The sequence below is a fragment of the Carcharodon carcharias genome, chromosome 15, assembly GCF_017639515.1.
Source record: "Carcharodon carcharias isolate sCarCar2 chromosome 15, sCarCar2.pri, whole genome shotgun sequence".
Lineage (NCBI taxonomy): Eukaryota > Metazoa > Chordata > Chondrichthyes > Lamniformes > Lamnidae > Carcharodon > Carcharodon carcharias.
Genome location: NC_054481.1, coordinates 56,614,348 through 56,633,328, shown reverse-complemented (window position 1 = coordinate 56,633,328; position 18,981 = coordinate 56,614,348). Strand labels below are relative to the sequence as shown.

The 18,981-nt window shown below is 42.0% G+C and overlaps 1 protein-coding gene across 2 annotated transcripts in view; it reads right to left on the bottom strand.

The window, feature by feature from the left end:
* Positions 1-18,981, bottom strand: part of iqce (IQ motif containing E) — a 105,804-nt gene that overhangs the window by 56,612 nt on the left and 30,211 nt on the right. For both annotated transcript variants that reach the window (XM_041207173.1, XM_041207174.1), the window contains exons 5-8: positions 17,441-17,572; positions 16,858-16,928; positions 15,412-15,525; positions 8,157-8,207 (exon numbers count right to left, since the gene is read on the bottom strand). In XM_041207173.1, coding sequence (XP_041063107.1) covers positions 8,157-8,207; positions 15,412-15,525; positions 16,858-16,928; positions 17,441-17,572 — 368 coding nt within the window. The remainder of the gene's footprint in view (positions 1-8,156; positions 8,208-15,411; positions 15,526-16,857; positions 16,929-17,440; positions 17,573-18,981) is intronic.

Sequence of the window (18,981 nt, the reverse complement as noted above, 5' to 3'; positions counted from 1 at the left end):
GGTAGGATAGTCTGATGCAGGCAGAAGGGACTTATCAGATATATTTGGCCGCCACAATATGATCTGGTCAGTCTTATGCCAAAATTGCCTATTCAGGATTGAATTGGGTAAGACAAGTGATGCTTTTCACAGTGGATACCGCCCGTTGACACTCAAGGTCTAGGTTCACATGTAATAAATGGGCAACCTACTAGGCAGCTAAAGGTGAACCCCGTCAAAAGTGGGTGCATTCAGAAGAAGGGTGGAGAAAACTGAAAGGTTGAAAAAACTGGAAGACAATTTAAAAGAAATAGCAAATATAAGGAAGGCAATCTCATCACTTACAGCTTGATCTAAATCCTGTGAAAAGATCTCTCTTGGTATGTGCATTCTGTTCAACTGTTATGATGTTATTTTCTAGCACTCTTACAACCACAATGTTTCAAGCTTGGATCAAATGTTTTACACATGTAAAAGACAGACACTGAGATCTGTTCCAGCTAAGAGTAAAAAGCTGAGCATGAATGCTCTACAAATACATTATTGTGAAATCATGCTTTACATCAGAAAAATATTTTTGAATATACTGTCTGGAAACCCGTAAAAAAAAAAGACTAAAACCTCATTCCAGTCACTTAGGATCACAGTCAAAAATAGCTGCACATTTGCATCACCTAATGCATTCCAAAGCTATTGAAATGAGGACAACCTGTCTGCAAAGCAGCAGCAGGAACAAGTGCCTTGAAAGAGGTGAATGGGGGCCATCTCCCATCCCATCAGCAAAGCGTTCAGACAATTACCCGTGTACTCAACTGGGTGGAGACAAACAATTAGACGTGATCACTTGGACAATGGGACTCTGACTGAGAGGGGAATTCCCAACCATGATCTAACGAAGGTAACTGGCCACAGCCATATTTTAGTCACTGGCAGTTGGAGAAAGGACATGTGACGAGACAACTATGTGTGATCTATGTCCTGCTTTCTCTGCACAACAGGATAAGCAAATGAAATGCTGAAGGAATGAGATCCTGAGTGGGTTCCTTCCCTTCCCTCTCTCCATCCAGCTTGCAAGTTTTGAACCCTTTCTGCTTATTTTGACTATACAATGCAGAGTTAAAGAGCGTGGCTAGACATTTAGAGATAAATATCCATCCAAAAGCTAGGAAACCCGAAATGCTAAAACTTGTGGCTAGACATTTTGCAATTGAACTTGAAGAACAGGAGACAGGCATGGAATCTGAAACAGACAGACAAGCATTAGCAAAGATGGAACAACAGAGACTAGAGCTCGAATTCCAAGCAAAAAGAAAAGAGAAAGACAGGAATGGAGGGAGGAGAGAGAATTCCAGGAAAGGGAGAAAGAGCAAGTTTTCCAAAGGGGGAAAGCAAGATAAGGAATAAAGGCAGCTTGAACTGAGTAGGGGAAGGCCCACTGTTCCCTGTTAGGAAATAGAGATAGTTTAACTAAGTTTTATTTGTGGGTGTTAGGAATAAGCTATTGTTTTAAATTTAAGTTTTAGCTTTAAGTTTAATGTAATTTTTTCTATTTGTAGGTTAAAAAGGTGAGACAAGGGATCTAATTTCATTTTAGAGTGGAGACAGCTGGTCTAAGGCTTTGTTTCTGTGCCTGCATTCTAATGAGATTTTATGGCCCTTGAAGGGAAGGTAAAACAAACAAGGTAGGGAAAAAAACTGTGCTGTTGCCTAGCAACAGGGGTCGAGAGGAGGCGGCCCCCACAGAGACAGAAAAGTATTTTCAGTTCAGTTTGAGTTCAGTTGGTCAGTGTGCTCCAAGGTTGAATGGAGTTGCCAGCAGAAGCAGCATAAGAGAGGGACAGATAGCAAGTCCCAAAGTAAAATTGGAAGCAGTGGCCAGCAGAAGCAGGACAAGAGAGGGAACTGCAAGTAGCAGGTTCCAAAAACCAAAGAAGAAAGCATTACTGAGGGGTATAGGGAAAGAGGGGGTAGTATATGCCCATATCTTTCTATCAGGTGCATCTGGATTGCAGCCTAATTTCAGGATCAGTAATCATAGAGGATGTCCCTAGTTTACCAGTGGACAGGATTGACCTGCTCGTCAGTAATAACCTAGCGGGGGCAAAGATGATAGCTTCCACAGTGGTCTTAGAGAGGCTGAATGAGGTCAGGGAGAAAGAGCAATTACAGGAGAAGATCTCTGGTATTTTCTCTGACTATGTGGTGACCCAGCTTATGGCCAAACAAGCTCAGTCAGAGGAGGCTGAGCCGTCAATACAGACCAAGGACCCTGTTGTCTGGCTATCCAAAATGTTCTTGAGAAATTTAGATAAGCCAAAGAAAATATTAAACAGGTCTTCTTTGGTCGGGGCTCAGCAAGCCGACCCAGTGTTAAAAAAGTTAGCACAGACTGTCCGGACTGAAGCTGAAGTAGAGGGAGTTCCAGGATGCTACTATTTGAAAACTAGGTATTGTTGAGGAAGTAGGGTCCTCCTCATTAGACCTGTGGACAAAGAGTGTACAGTGGTTCACCAGGTAGTGGTGCCATCGAGGTACCATTGGGAAATATTGAGGATAGCTCACAAAGTCTCAGTGACTGGAGATTCGGTATCTTAAAAACCCAAAATCATATAGGCCATCACTTTTATTGGTCACAACTCCACATGGATATGGTGGAGTTCTGTAAAATTTGCCACACATGCCAGGTTGTGGGGAAGCCCCAACCTGCAATAAAACCTGTTCCACTAGTTTCCATACCAGCTTTTGGGTGATCATTCAGCAGTGTTGGTTGATTGTTTGGGGCCCCTGCAGAAAATAAAAGGGGTTTACCAGTGTCTCCCTCACAACATGGATGTGACCACCTGATTTCTCGAGGCCATTCCCCCAAGACATATCTCAGCCACAGTAGTGGGTGAGGGGATAACTCAATTTTTTACCAATACAGCTGCGTACTGAGATCCAGTCGGAACAGGGCATGAATTTTGTGTTCAATATTTTTCAAAAGATCATGAGTAATCATAACACAGCTAAAGACTTCATTCTACCACCTAGAGTTACAAGGTGCTTTGGAATGGTACCAACAGATCCTAAAAACAATGATCAGGGCATACTGCTATAAGTACTTTCCTGACTGGGACAAAGGGCAGGTATTCCTCCTGTTTGCTACCAGGGACTCACAATGAGTCTAATGGTTTTAGTCCCTTCAAATTAGTTTATGGGCATGAGGTACGAAGTCCTCTTAAACTAATCAAGGAGAGGTTTTTAGAGCTCTCGGAGCTAAGAGCTAAGATCGGAGTTAAGATCTGTGTTCCGTCAACGGCTGTGCTGTGGCTCAGGAGGATATTAAGACCTCCCAGAAAACTATGAAATGGCAAGTAGATAAACATGCCAAGGCTAGAACATTCAAGCCAGGAGACCACGTGTTAGTGCTACTACCACTACAGGGTCAAGCACTGAAAGCCAAATTCAGTGGCCTGTATAGCATAGTAAAGGGGACTGGCAAGGTGAATTATTTGATTGACTCCACAGACTGTAGGAAGAAGCAAAGGCTGTGTCACATCAATATGTTAAGGCAATACCACAGCTGGGAAAGGAACAAACAAGCACAAGTCTGTCAGGCAGTGAGGAAAGAGAAGAGTGAAGGTGACAGTGAGGATGAGTTAGAGGGAGAGGGAAGCATGGACGATTCCCAAATCAAACTCCCTACCGTCTGGTTAGTCAACACAGAACTGTTAGGGAGATTAGATACCGTGCTCTTATTTAAACGCAGAGCAGAAAGGAGACCTGACGAAGCTGCTCAAGGAGTTTAAAGAAGTCTGAAGGGACAAACCAGGATGCACGATCCTAACACTGCATGATGTGGATGTAGGAGAGACCGCTCCCATAAACCAAAATCCCTATCACCTATATCCTGAGAAACTGACACAGCTTCAGGGAGAAATTCAGCACATGCTGGAGCACAACTTGGTTGAGTGCAACCAGAGCAACTGGAATGCCTCAGTCCCTCAAACCTGGTGGCTCAACAAGGCTCTGCATTCATTGCAGAAAGGTTAATGCAGTGACCAGAGCTGACTCTTACCCAAGTCTCCTCCTGGAAGACTGTATTGATCAAGGATGAAACACCATTTATATAACAAAAATAGACTTGCTAAAGGGATATTGGCAAGTTCCCTTAACCACCCGAGCTAAAGCGATCCAGCTTTTGTCACCCCAGATGGCTTATTCCAATGCTGAGTTATGCCATTTGGATTAAGAAATGCCCCAGCAACCTTCCAAAGGCTGATGAACCAGCAAGTGGTTCACCTACTAGCCATGCAGTATAACTGGATGATCTGCTAGTTTACAGTGACACCTGGAGAGACCACCTAGACCAGTTAGAAGTGCTATTCAAAAGGTTACAGTTGACTGATCTAGAGGTAAATCTCGCAAAGAGCTAGTTCGCTAAAGCAAGGTAATCTTCTGTGAGAAATGGATGTTCTAAAATATTTTGGGGGAATATTGTGTTATTCCGTGAAAAGACTGTTTGTTTGTGTGTGTGTGCGCGCGCGCGCGTGTATGATTTAATGAAGTTGGGCAGATATTAATAGGTTGTCTGGGGGTGTAAAATATGAAAAGGATAGAGTGTTAGGTTTGAAGTACAAGTAAATATGTTAGGTCTAACATTTGCATTTTTAGATAAGTTGAGAGTTCATTTGAATATCTTAGGAAGTCAGAGGTATCAAGGAACATGTTTGCACCTTGCAGGAGTTCCATAAGTAAACTGTAGTGGTGATATTACATTTTATTGACCCAGAAACAAAGACAAGATAGAGACATGAAAGATTTTATATTTGGAAGGATTTGAGTTTCAAAGAAGTATGAGAACAATGGAACTTGAAATGAAAGGGAAAAAAAGGTATTTTATAGTTACTGTGAAGAGCTTAGGGTAGCTATTGGGCTATAGCTGTTTGAATTGTTGGTAGCAGCTAGAGCTGACTTGGGAGCTGTTAGCTCTGGACTGGGAGAAGATCCAGGTTTGAATCAGCCATTTAGACAAGCCAGAAAAATCTTGGACTGCAACAAGCAACTTTATTCTGAAGTTTGGATTCCACAGCTGAGTGGAAGAGAGTTGAGAGTCGTATGCCTCTATCAAAGCTACAGCAGTTTCTATTGGGTGATATTACTGGATTTTTTTTACAGTTAAACATCTATTAGGGAGTGTTGCCTAGAAGGTGTTTACTTGTGGGTCTGACCAAATGGAGGGTCCTTTTGGGGGAATGTTTTGTAAGACTAACCTTAATTATGCAACTGTAATCTTGTGTGCTTAAGCTTTCTTTTATTCTTGTTAATAAAACTTTTACTTTTAATTTTCAAAATACCAAAAGTGTTATTGGACTTTTTACTGCTGATATCGTTATGTCTTCTTCTCATTATCAGAATACAAAAAAAAGAGTATGGCTCATAAGCCAAGTTTCCCCCTGGGATTTGGTTTGCACAGCAATTAAGATTGATTGTGGTCATAACATCTATCTAGGGCATGTTGTGGGTTAAAGGCAGGTGTTACCCAGGGCAGTGAAGGTATAGGCATTGATGAATTTCCCCGTCCCCATGACTTAATAATGGGATTTTTGGGGATGTGCAGATTCTAATACAAGTTGGTCCCAACTTCAGTACTATAGTTGCTCCACTGACAGAATTGTTACAGAAAAAAACAAAGGCAGTGTGGTTAGGGAGGTGCCAAACAGCTTTCAAAAGACTGAAGTCATATAAGACAAGGAACCAGTGCTGGCAGTTCCAAACTTTAACCAGTCCTTTAAAGTGGCAATCAATGCTAGAGCCATCCTTCTCCAAGATGATGGCTCAAGCATCACAATCTAGAACCGTCCTTCTCCAAGATGATGGCTCAAGGATCACAAGACCAGTTAGGTATTTCTCAAAGACACTGAACAGACATTAAAAGAGATACTCCACTGTAGAACAAGGAATCTCTGGGACTGTTACTGGCTCTCAAACACTTTGAAATATATGTCCAAAATGGATATATAGAGATCTCAATCTACAAAGATCACAGCCGCTTAACATTTGTGGAGAAGTTCAAAACCCATAATGCAAGGCTATCTGAATAGAGCCTGTCTTTGCAACCATATCATTTAAAGATGACCCACATTGCAGGGAAAAAACATCTGACAGCTGATGCTTAACTCAGCACAGAATCATCTCGAAAACTGTGTATAACGGGAAGCCAGCTCCAAGCTATACAGAACATAGCCACGGTGTTTGATGTAGGTGTGAGTGAGTGTTTAAGTATGAATGTGTATCTTTGTTTATTTTTGAACAATCTTGTAATGAAATACTAACATTGTAGCATTTTATTGAGTGATGTGAAAGTGTTGTGAAACCATGATTTATACCAAAAAATGATTTTTGAATTTACTGGCTGGAAACCCCAACTTTTTTTTTTAAAGACAGCTAAAGCCACATTCCATTGACTTAAGATTGCAGTCAAAGATGTTTGCACATTTGCATCCAAAACTAGTGAAATAGAGAGTACCTGGCTGCAAAGTCACACTAGGAACAATTGCCTTCAAAGAGATAAATAGGGGCCATCCCCTATCCCATCAGTAAAGTATCCAGAGAATTACCTGAGTATTCAACTGGGTAGAGACAAACCATTCAACATGATGACAATGGGACCATGGTTGAGAGCGGAATTCCCAGCCATGATCTAATCAAGGTAACTGGAATACATCAGCCACAACCATATTTGGGCCATTGGGCAGCTGGGACGAGAAGGTCGCATGACAAGACAACCCTTTGTATGTTCTAAGCGCCTACTTTTTCTGCAGAACAGGACAAACAGCTGAAACATTGAAGGAACGAGTGGGTTCCTTCCCCTCTCTTTCTCCATCCAACTTGTAAGTCTTGAACCCTTTCTACTCATTTTGACTATCCAGCTGCCGCAGAGATTTTAAAAAGAACTCAACCCAACACTGCTGTCTCCAGAAGATCATCTGTTGACAGCCTCAAACTGTTTTAATGCCGAAAACGGCAGGATCACCGAGCAAATGCAGCAGGACCACCGAATTCAGCCTAAAGCCAGCCAAGTAACCAACCTTCAAGAGCCATGTACTCCCTTTAATTTTACTGTACTCTAGTTGCTTAATCTATCCTTCCCACTCTGTATGTGTGAACTTCAAGTGTGTGTATGTGTGTGTGTGAGTGTGTGTGTATGTGCACGTGTGTGCGTGAGATTGCGAGTGCCAGAGCATTTTCAATATTTTACTTCAGTCAGGTTAAGTACCTTAAAAACTATCCTCTTTTTAAAAAGAAAATCTATATGATTGTGTTTTTTTATGGTCACATAATATAAACAGTTTAACACTCAGGGAATTGTTAATTTTATCTGTTTTTTAAAAAGCCTGTTGCAGTCAAATGAGGATGGGGAAAAGAGGGGAGCTATTCGACTGTTCCTCACCTGATTGTAACAACCTTTACAGGACAGTAGGTGTGCATCTGTAAGGCATAAATGAGCCCATTCTGCAGGAACTCCTGTCCATAGTTGCACTGCTCTGATAGGGGCCCAAGCAAAAGGAAAGAGACCACAGATGATTCAACCCCAGGCTGCTGTCTTGTGCATCCTCATGCCCTGAGACAGCTATAACATTGTGAACTTGGGAGTCCTTTCAGCCAACAGTGGAGAAGAAGAAACATCTCAAACTGGGACGAGAAAGTACGTGGAAAGAATGAAATCTTCAAGCTGGCTAAATCTAAACCACCTAGTGGACAAAGCCAGCAGGTACATAGGAACATCATCACTCCCAGACTCCCATTCAAGTCACACCATTCAACTTTGGAGATGTATCAGTTAATTCTTCATAGTCATTGAGTCAAAATCCTGGCATTCCCTACCTAACAAAATTGTGGGAGCACCTTCATCATGTGCAGTGCAGTGGATCAAGAAAGTTGCTCACCATCATCTTCTCAAAGGTAACTAGTGATGGGCAACAAATGCCAATTTTGCCATTGGTGCCCTTATTCCAAGAATGAATTAAAAATGTGTTTTCTTAAATCTAAAATGACATAAATGGTGAGAGGATAATCTAGTTTGTGTTTTGATAAGAGATTTACAATTGTATGCGGGACTATATAAATATAATTCTTGACCAAAGTACATGGGCTTTAAAAAGAGGGAGCAGTCCAGATTTCAGGGACGGTCTTACCCCGCTCGTGTCGTTCTTTTTATCGATCAAACTCCTGGCATATTCTAAACTCTGTAAAACAAGAAAATGCACAGATATTTTACAGCACTAATACAAATGGTCATTTGCTAAAATAAAAATTCTTCCTTGGGAATATTTATCATAAATTCATAACCCTCATCATGAGCAACAGTATCTGGCCATTCCTTCATTTCTTATTGGATTCAGCTGTGTGCACAATGGTTGCTGTGCATATCTGCATAACAATAGGCTGCACTCCAATGCACTTTGATCCATTGCCTCTGAGTCAGAAGGCCATTGTTTCAAGCCCCACTCCATAGTCTTGAGCACATAATCTGCCTATGTAAACATATCCCGCTGTAATTACATCCCGCTGCCAGAAGTGGCACAGTTTTGCACCTTCTTGCTCCTCATCTTCCACCTTAAAGAAGCTCCTTTGTCATAACCAACTCTGTTTTGCTGGTTCTCAAATGGCAGCAAGCTTTGCTATAACAAGAAATCAATTATACAAAATAAGGATGGAATGTATGATTTTAAAATGGGACTAAATTATGCCTGCTTATCTGGATGCAATTACCACCCTGCCCTCTGGTCCTGCTTCACTTGAAGGCTTAACTTGGATTTGACATGGAAGATTGACTGGTAATTTCTTAAAAAATGTTGAAAATATTTCAACAACAGGTCCATAAATCATGAAGTGATAAGGAGAATCCTAGAGGTAGCAATGCAGGTTGTAAGGCCCTAAAAAAAGGCACACTGAGTTAATTTCCAGAGGAATAGATTTGGAAAGCAAAGGGGTTATGGTAAACTTTGTAAGTTTGGTTAGACCACACTTGATGTGCGCATAGTTCTGGTCTCCTTTTACAAAAATAATATAGAGGCACTGTTGAAGGTGCAAAAATGAGAGACCTGAACTGAGCATTTCTAATTACCAGGAAAGACTGAATTTGAAAATGGCTGAGTCACTTTGCTCTATAACAAGAGAAGGCTGAAGAGTGACTAAGAGGTTTTGAAAGTGTTCTGATGTTTGATATGGTAAACACAGGGATGATGTTCACTTATGAGGGAGTTCAAAACTAGGGATTGTAAATACAAGATGGTCACTAATAAATCCAATAAGAAATTCTTGAATCAGAGCATAAATGCATTTAAAGAGGAAGTTAGATAAGTCCATGAGGAAGAAAGGAACAGAAGGATATTCAGATAGGAATAAAAACCAAAAGTGCTAGAAATACTCAGCGGGTCTGGTAGCATCTGTGGAGAGAGAAACAGTTAATGTTTCCAGTCGAATATGACATTTCTTCAGAACTGAAGGAGGGTAGAAATATAATGGGTTATATACGAACGTAGGAATTAGGAGTATACCTTTCGGTCTCTCGAGCCTGCTCCACCATTCTATAAGGTCATGGCTGATTGTAGCTTCAACGCCACTTTCCCTTCTGCCCCGATACCCTTTGCTTCCCCTGTTAGTTGAGAATATATCTACCTCTGCCTAAAAATATTCAATAAACCTGCCTCTGTTACTCTTTGGGGAAGAGAGTTCCACAGACTCACGACCCTCTGAGAGAAAAAATTTCTGCTATTCTCCATCTTAAATGGGAGACCCCATATTTTTAAACTGTGTCCCCGAGTTTTGGTCTCTCCCACAAAAGGGAAATATCCTTCCAGCATCCACTTTTCAAGTCCCCTCATGGTCTTATTTGCTTCAATAAGATCACCTCTCATTCTTCTAAACTCCAATAGATAGAGGCCCAGCCTGTCCAACCTTTCCTCATAAGATAACACCCCTCATCCCAGGAATCAGTTGAGTGAGCTTTTTCTGAACTACTTCTTATGCAATAATGCCCTTTCTTAAATAAGGAGACCAAAACTGTACACAATACTCTAGATGTGATCTCACCAACTGTACAACTGCAGCAAAACATCCCATCTTTTCTATTCCATTTCCTTTGCAATAAACAACAACATTCCCTTCCTAATCACTTGCTGTACCTTCATACTAACTTTGTGAGATTCATGTATCAAGACACCAGATCCCTCTGTACTGGAGTTCTGCAAGCTCTCTCGATCTAAATAATATGTTGCTTTACTATTCTTCCCGCCAAAGTGGACAAATTCACCTTTTCCCACGTTATACTCCATCTGCCAATTTTTTGCCCACTCAATTAACCTATGTCCTTTTGCAGACTCCTTATGTCCTTTTCACAACTTACTTTTCTACCTACCTTTGTGTCATCAGCAAATTTAGCAACTATACATTTGATCCCTCATCCAAATCATTGATATAGATTGTGATTAGTTGAGGCCTCGGTACTGATCTTTGTGGCATTCCACTCGTTACATCTTGTCAACCTGTAAAAGATCCATTTATACCAATTCTTTGCTTCCTGTTAGCTAACCAATCTTTTATACATGGTAGTATGTTATCCCATACGCCATGCACTCTTATTTTGTGGAGGATTCTTTGATGTGGCACCTTGTCAAATGCCTTCTGGAAATCTAAGTAATCACATCCACAGGTTCCCCTTTATCTATGTTGCTTGTTCCTTCCTCAAAGAACTACACTAAATTAGACAAACATGATTTCCCTTTCACAAAACCATGTTGACTCTGCCTGATTGCATTGAGATTTTCTAAGTGCCCTGCTATAACCTCCTTAGTAATAGATTCCAGCAATTTCTCAATGACAGATATTAAGCTAACTGGCCTATAGTTTCCTGCTTTTTGTCTCCCTCCTTTCTTGAATAAAGGAATCACAATTGCTATGTTCCAATCTGATGGGACCATTCCAGAATCTAGGGAATTTTGGAAAATTAAAACCAGTACATCTACTATCTCAGCAGCCACTTCTTTTAAGGCTCTAGGATGAAATCCATCAGGACCTGGGGACTTTCCAGCTTTTAGTTTTAATAATTTACTTAGTATCCTTTCCATGGTGATTGTAATTGTTTTAGTTCCTCCCTCCCTTTCACCTCCTGAGTCACAATTATTTCTGGGATGTTATTTGTATCCTCTACACTGATGACAGACTGATATCATCTTTGTGGAATTACAGGCTTTTTCTTTCAATTTAACACTATCTCTAACTTCCTTCATTAACCATGGCTGGTGCGTCCTTCCCTTAGGGTCTTTCTTTCTCACTGGAATGTACCTGTGTATTCTGAAATATCTCCTTAAATGTCTGCCACTGCATCTCTACTGACCTACCCCTTAACTTAATTTCCTAATTCACTTCAACCAGCTTTGTCTTCATGCCCTCATAATTGCTCTTCTTTAAGTTTAAACAGTAGTCTTGGATCCACTCCTCTCTCTCTCAAACTGAATGCGAAATTCAATCATATTATGATCACTGCTATTTTGGGGCATCTTCACTATGATGTAATTGATTTGTCCTGTCTCAATGCACATTACCAGATCCAGCATAGGCTGTTCTCTGGTTGGCTCTAGAACATACTGCTCTAAGAAACTCTCCTGAAAACACTATGAACTCATCATCCAGGCTATCATTGCCAATCTGATTTGTCCAATCTATATGTTGATTAAAATCAATGATGATTATTGCCATACCTTTCTCAAATGCCCTTATTATTTCTTCCCGTATACCCCATCCTGCAATGTGGTTACTGTTAGGGGGCCTATAAACCACTCCCACAAGTGATTTCTTACCTGTACTATTTCTCATCTCTACCCAACCTGATTCTACGTCTTGATCTCCAGAACTAAGGTCATCTCTCTATTGTACCAATGTCATCCTTAATTAACAGAGCTACCCCTCCACCTTTTCCTAGCTTCTTGTCCTTCCTAAATGTTATGTACTCTTGAATATTCAGGTCCCAGTCTTTGTCATCCTGTAGCCATGTCTCTGTAACGGCTATCAGATCATACACGTTTATTTCTATTTGCGCTGTTAATTCATCTGCTTTGCTATGAATGCCACATGCATTCAGATACAGAGCCTCTGGATCTGTCTTTTTACTATTTTTGTAACCTCTAGCCTTATCTGCTGGTGCACTCTTAGGTTTGTACACTCTGCCCCTTATTGCCAAGCTCTGATCATCATTTCCCTTATTCCTACCTTTCTCTCTTCCCAAACTTGATCCCTTGCCTCCCCTATTTAGTTTAAAGCCCTCTCTCTTGCCCTAGTTATATGACTTGCCAGAGCACTAGTCCCAACACTGTTCAGGTGAAGACTGTCCCAATGGTACAGCTCCCAATTTCTCCAGTACTGGAGCCAGTGCCCCATAAATCCAAACCCATTTCTCCCACACCAATCTTTGAGCCAAGCATTTAACTTGCTAATCTGATTTACCTCATGCTAATTTGCTTGTGCCTCAGGTAGTAATCCAGAGATTATTGCCTTTCAGGTTCTGCTTTTTAATTTAGCCCCTAGCTGCTCATACTCCCTCAACACAACCTCTTTCCAAGTTCTATCCATGTCATTAATACCTACTGGGACTATCACTGCTGTATCCTCCCCCTCCCACTGCAAGTTACTCTCCAGTCCATAGCAGATGCCCCAAATCCTGGCACCAAGCAAGCAACACACCCATCTGGACTCCCACTCTCAACTGCAGAGAACTGTGTCTCTCCCCCTGCTTATACTATCGTTCTGTCTTTTGGACTTGAATTATCTGTGGGCAGCAGGGAAGTTTGGAGATGAATACAGCATATTGAGAAATTATTCACCAAGTGCTTGCATTGGATGCTCTAAAAGATGTGCAATACCTCAGATGTTGCACATGTAATAATTTCACTTTTGATGCATTTTATCCCTCTCTCTGCTCTATCCCCTAATATCCCCCACTGCCACTACATTCCTATTAACCCCTCCACTTGAATGGCTTCTTGTACCATGGTCAGTTTGCACATCCTGCAGGAACTGTTTTTATCCATACAGGTTGCAAGAACCTCAAACCTGTTGGACAACTGCAAAGACTGAGGCTCCTCCACTTCTATCTTGTGGGCCCCCATACCTGCTTCACTCACAGTCACAACCTCCTGTTCCGAACCACTGAACCAATCAGAAGACCCTATCCTAAAGGTGTGACTGCCTCCTGATACAAAGTGTCCAGGTAATTTTCCCCCTCACTGATGCATTGCAGCATCTGCAGCTCAGCATCCAGCTCTGACTCTGAGCCGAAGCTCCTCAAGTTGCAGACACTTACTGCAGACATTTTGCCCTGGCTCACACTGCCATCCAGGTGCTCCCTCATTCTGCAGTCGCAATACATCACCTGCCCTGCCATCTTTATTATGTGTTAATTAGTTTATTTTTCTTAATTAAATTTATAATTAACAAACATTGCTATTTCCAATAACCTTTACTACTGCTGGCAAACCTCACAACTAATAAATTAAAGAATTATCACTAATAAGTTACATAAGTTTTAAAGAAAAACGTTCAAAATATTCACCACCAATCGCTTATCTGTTTTCCTGTGATGTCACACTTTGATTTCTCTCAGAATGTGGCTGCCCTGTTCTGGAGCCACAGACTGGACTGGATTGGATAGCTTTTCTCGATGCTGCTGACTGCCTCGGGTTGTCTTTTCAATTATGTTATGATCACTGCTACCTAGGGCATCTTCACAATATGTATTGGCTGTACCATACATTTACTGAATGCAGCTGAAAGGCGGGAGGGGAAGGAAGAACAAAAGGGAAGGTCTAGGCTAGTGCAGAGGAAGTGCAAGTTTAAATGACAAAGATGTATTTGAAACAAAAGGCAAAGGGATTGGTAAAGGTTGTAGCAAAGAGGGAAAGCATTTGTCTTGGGTGTAAATGCCAGAATAATGAACAGCTCTGTCTGAAAGCAAAAACAAAAAAAACACAAAATTAGGACCGCACAAGGCAAAAAGTAGAATCAAAATGGGGACAGAATTCATGGTCTGAAACTGTTGAATTAAATTTTGAGTCTAGAAGGATGTCAATTGTCTAATCGGAAGATGTGCTGTTCCTCGAGCTTGTGTTGAGCTTCACGAGAACACTGCAGCAGGCACAGGACAGAAATATGAGCGTAACAGCAAGGTGGTGAATTGAAATAGCAAGTAACCAGGAGCTCAGGGTCATGTTTACGGACTGAGTGGAGGTATTCCACAAAGTGGTCATCCAATTTGCATTTGGACTCCCCAGTGTAGAGGAGATCACTTTGTGAGCAGTGAATACAGTATACTAAATTGAAACAAGTGCAAGTAAATTGCTGCTTCACCTGGAAGGAGTGTTTGGGGTCTTGGACGGTGAGGAGAGGAGGTAAAAGGGCAGGTGCTATACCTCCTGCGATTGCATGGGAAGGTGCCTTAGGAAGGTTTTGAGGTGCTCGGGTGATTGAGGAGTGGACCAGGGTGTTGTGGTGGGAACGGTTCCTTTGGAATGCTGAGGCGAGGGGAGGGGAAGGTGTGTTTGGTGTTGGCATCATGCTGGAAGTGTTGGAAATGGTGGAGGATGATCCTTTGAATGCGGAGGCTGGTGGCAGGAGTCATACAGCGAATATTAGTAGGCAGCCTATGCCCAGAAATAGAGACAGAGAAGCTAAGATGGACCATATGAAGTTGAGAGAAGGGTGGAAATTGAAAGCAAATTTGATGAAATTTTCCAATTCCAGGTGAGAGCAGGAAAAGGCACAGATACAGTCATCAAGGTACTGGAAAAAACATTGGGGGAGGGAGCCCGAGTAGCACTGGAACAAGGAATTTTCCACATTCCTAACAAAAAAAACAAGCATAACCAGGAGCCACATGGGCATTGCGACACCTTTTATTTGGAAGAAGTGAGACAGGTTAAAGGAGAAATTATTCAATAAGCGTTCAGCCAGGCAGAGGAAGGTGGAAGTGGATGGGGACTGGTTGAGTTTCTGTTCAAGGAGGAAGTGGAGAGCCCTCAGGCCTTTCCCCTTGGGGGTGGAAGTGTAGAGAGATTGGACATCCACAGAGAAGGGGAAATAGTTCGGGCCAGGAAACTGGAAATTGTTGAAATGACGTAGAGTGTCGAAAAAGTCACTCATGGATGTAGGTGTAAGAGACTGGACAAGCAGATTGTTCAGGGGTCTATGAAACTGTGGAGGGAAGATCTCCTGAGAAGATGAGATCAGTGATGCTTTGCAGATAGGGTTAACTGAAATAGAGCGGGAGAAGGCTTGCATGAAGCAGAAATACCAGCACGGACCATTTGGGCCAAATGGCCCATTTCTGTGCTCTACTGTCTATATAATTCTATGTAACCTGATTAGACCACTGGTTGTTGCAGGTGTCTCATTTACCTTGGAAGGATCCAACAGCTGGTCAATCTGTTTCTCTTTTCTGCTATTTTCCTCCTCTGATCGTCTGAGCTTTGTTTTCAAGGTATCGTTCTCAGTCTTCTGTGCTTGAATCATCTGTGGGCAGCAGGGGAGTTTGGAGACGAATGCAGCACATTGAGGGTAATTAGTCACTGAGCGCTTGCATTGGATGGTCTAAAAGATGCTGCACATGCTTATATCACAAGTAATAATTCCACTTTTGAATTTGGATGCATTTTATCCCTCTACTCTGAAAGGATTTGACACCAGACTTGGATATTGTTCCTTAGGTGGTATTGGCTCAGGGAGGAAAGCTGTTGTTCTTTGAAAAGCACCATACAAGCTTTCATAGGTGTCAGTTGTGCCTTAGAGTCAGAAGGTTGTGGCTTCAAGCCCCATTCCAGAGACTTGATCATAAAATCTGCGTATATAAGCTTATCATGCTGTAATTAAACTCTGCTGTCAGAAGTGACAGTATTCCTCAGGTATCCTCCATTTTCCCAGGTGCTTCTTATCCATGTGGGATAATGAGTGCCAGGGGGGAAAGCAAGAAGGGTGGGGGCTATTCAACAGAGTCCGATTCATTTGTATTTTTAAAAATTAATTATTCGAAATACACACATCCCTGTCAAGGCTGGCATTTATCGCCTATCCCAAGATGCATTGAGAAGGTGGTAGTGAGCTGCCATCTTGAACTGCTGTAGTCTGTGTGGTGAAGGTGTTTCCACAGTGCTATTAGGTAGGGAATAGCTATTCTTTGCAGCAGTTTGATACAACTGAGTGGCAGTTAAGAGTCAATCATGTTGGTGTAGGATAGCAGTGACACATAAACCAAGATCTGACTGTCCTCTCATGGCACTGTTACAAAGAAGAGCAGAGAAGTTTTCTCTGAAATCCAGGCCAATATTTATCCCTCAATCAACATCATTGAAACAGATTACCGCTTCTGGGACTTTGTTGTGCACAAACTAGTTACCATCAATTTCTACTTTAAAATAGTGACTACATTTCAAAAGTATTTCATTCACTATAAAATGCTTTGGGATGTCCAGTGGTTGTGAAAGGTGCTACATAAATGCAAATGTTTCTTTTAATTGTTTGACTATCCCTGATGCAAACAAAAATGCCATTTTTTGTCCATACAAATGGGTAGGAAGTTCTGCTTGCAGTTCATAAAAAATTGAAGGCACATGGCATTCAGCACAGCTAGAGGTATTGTTTGTGTTTGCTGGTGATGGCAGCATTAGCAATCATACAGTTTTTATGCTGCAGGACACTGTGGTTCCTCCTGGTTTCTATTCTTGCTGTAGTGTCAAGTAACAGTGCTGCAACATAAAGTGCTCAATGCCCCTCTTCAACCCTGTTACAAGAATCCCATCAACTGTAAACTAGTGAGGAACTTCTGGTCCCCAGTAGGACAGCACTTACCTTTTTCAGTTCAATGATCTCATCGTACATGTCCTCTCTCTCCTTGTAGTCAGGAGTGCCAGGGACATAACCTACAGTGCAAGGGAGAGAGGAATGAGAGCAAGGAGAGAGGAAATGAGAGAGAAAGGAGAAAGAAAATTGGAGAAGGAAGCAGGAGTGAGAGGGTAAGCGAGAGAGAAAGGAAAATAAGAGAGACAGATTTAACACAATGGATGGTTACTTGTGAGCTGAATTACAAGGCTCCTCAAACATCCCATGGAGGGAGACCTAAACCATGGAAAAGATTTTTCAGTGTAGGGCAGAAAAGGCCAAAACCATGTAATCATTCAAGTAAGGTTGGATGTAGTGATGTGGATACTGTTGATTCTTTTTGGAGGGACGAACCAAGATGAGCTTTATGGCCTGTTACCTTTAAACACCTTGTGCCCTTGTCTGTTGTTACTCAGTTATTCGTGTTGGAGAGTGGAGAGCAACAGGTTGAAAAACCTTTGCAAAACTTCCATCTGAAGTGAACTATTAGAAAGGATAAGTTCTCATTTTGGGTTTATTCTTTAAGGGAGAGAGGTTCATGCAAGATACTCACCATTACTAGCTGACCGGGAATGCTTTGGTTTTTTCATACCAAGAGCCTCTTTCAGATATTCTGGTGTACTTATGTAGTTTGAGTTCCTACTACACACAGTGTCAGACTCAGACTTCAGTGACTGGGACAGAGCTGTGGGAACAATTATATTTTTAAAATGTGGTAAGAATGAGGATCATAACATTCCATGCTAAAGCCTTATACCCAAACATGCTAACATATCAAACACATGTATACATGTACACACACATGCACACAAAGTGGGCTGGGTGAGGTTTCCCATGTTTTGTCAAATGAAGCCATAGGCTCCACTGCTGATGCTCTTTTGTCAATTCCTTTAAGTTTCAGCTTTGCAAACACACTTGCCCCAGAACCCAGATGTGGGAAAGTTAAGCAAGGACAGGGTCAGAAATAAAAACAGAAAATGCTGGAAAAACTCAGCAGGTCTGCTGAGTTAATGTTTCATGTCCTTATGACCCTTCTTCAGAGCTAAAGAGAAGTAGCAGTGATGGAGTTTATACTGTTTAAGGGGGATGGAGCAGGTAAAGCAGGATAGAAGGTGAGCGATAGGTGGGGGCTAAGGAGAGATTGACAAAATGTCATGGACACAAGATAAAGGCAGTGTTAATGGTAATGATGATACTGCTGATAGTGGCATAAAGGTAAGAGAGCACAATGTGTTAATAGCAGAACAAGGGTCAGCACTCTGTGAAAGAACAACATAGACCAAGTGACAGGTGGCCCTTTTGTTTGGGGTGGTGGGGGGTGAGGGACGGTGTTTGGGGAAAAGGGATAGAAAAAGGGATTTTAAAAGACATAAAACAATGAATAAATTAATAAAAAATAAGTAATTAAAAAATACATTTAAAAAGGGATTAAAAAAGGATGAAGATACAGGAGAGTTCACAGTCTGAAGTTGTTGAACTTAATGTTAAGTCCGGAAGGCTGTAAAGTGCCTAACTGGAAGTTGAGGTGCTGTTCCTCCAGTTTGTGCTGGGTTCCACTGAACATTGCAGCAGGCCAAGGACGGACATGTGGACATGAGAGCGGGATGGTGTGTTGAAATGTCAAAGCGACAGGAATGTCTGGGTCGTGCTTGCGGGCAGACTGAAGGTGTTCCGCAAAGTGGTCGCCCAGTCTGCATTTGGTCTCCCCAATGTAGAGGAGACCGCATTGGGAGCAGCGAATGCGGTAGACCAAATTGAAAGGGTGCAAGTGAAGCGCTGCTTCACCTGAAAGGAGTGTTTGGGCCCTTGGACAGTGAGGAGAGAGGAGATAAAGGGGCAGATGTTGCACCTTCTGTAACTGCATGGGAAGATGCCGTGGGCAGGGGATGAGGTGTTGGGGTGATGGAGGAGTGGACCAGGCTGTCTTGGAGGGAACGATCCCCATGGAATGCTGACAGGGGTGAGAGGTGAGGGGAAGATGTGCTTGATGGTGGCATTGTGCTGGAGTTGGTGAAAATGGCAGAGGATGATCATTTGAATGCGGAGGCTGGAGGGGTGAAAAATGAGGACAAGGAGGACTTTATCATGGTTTTG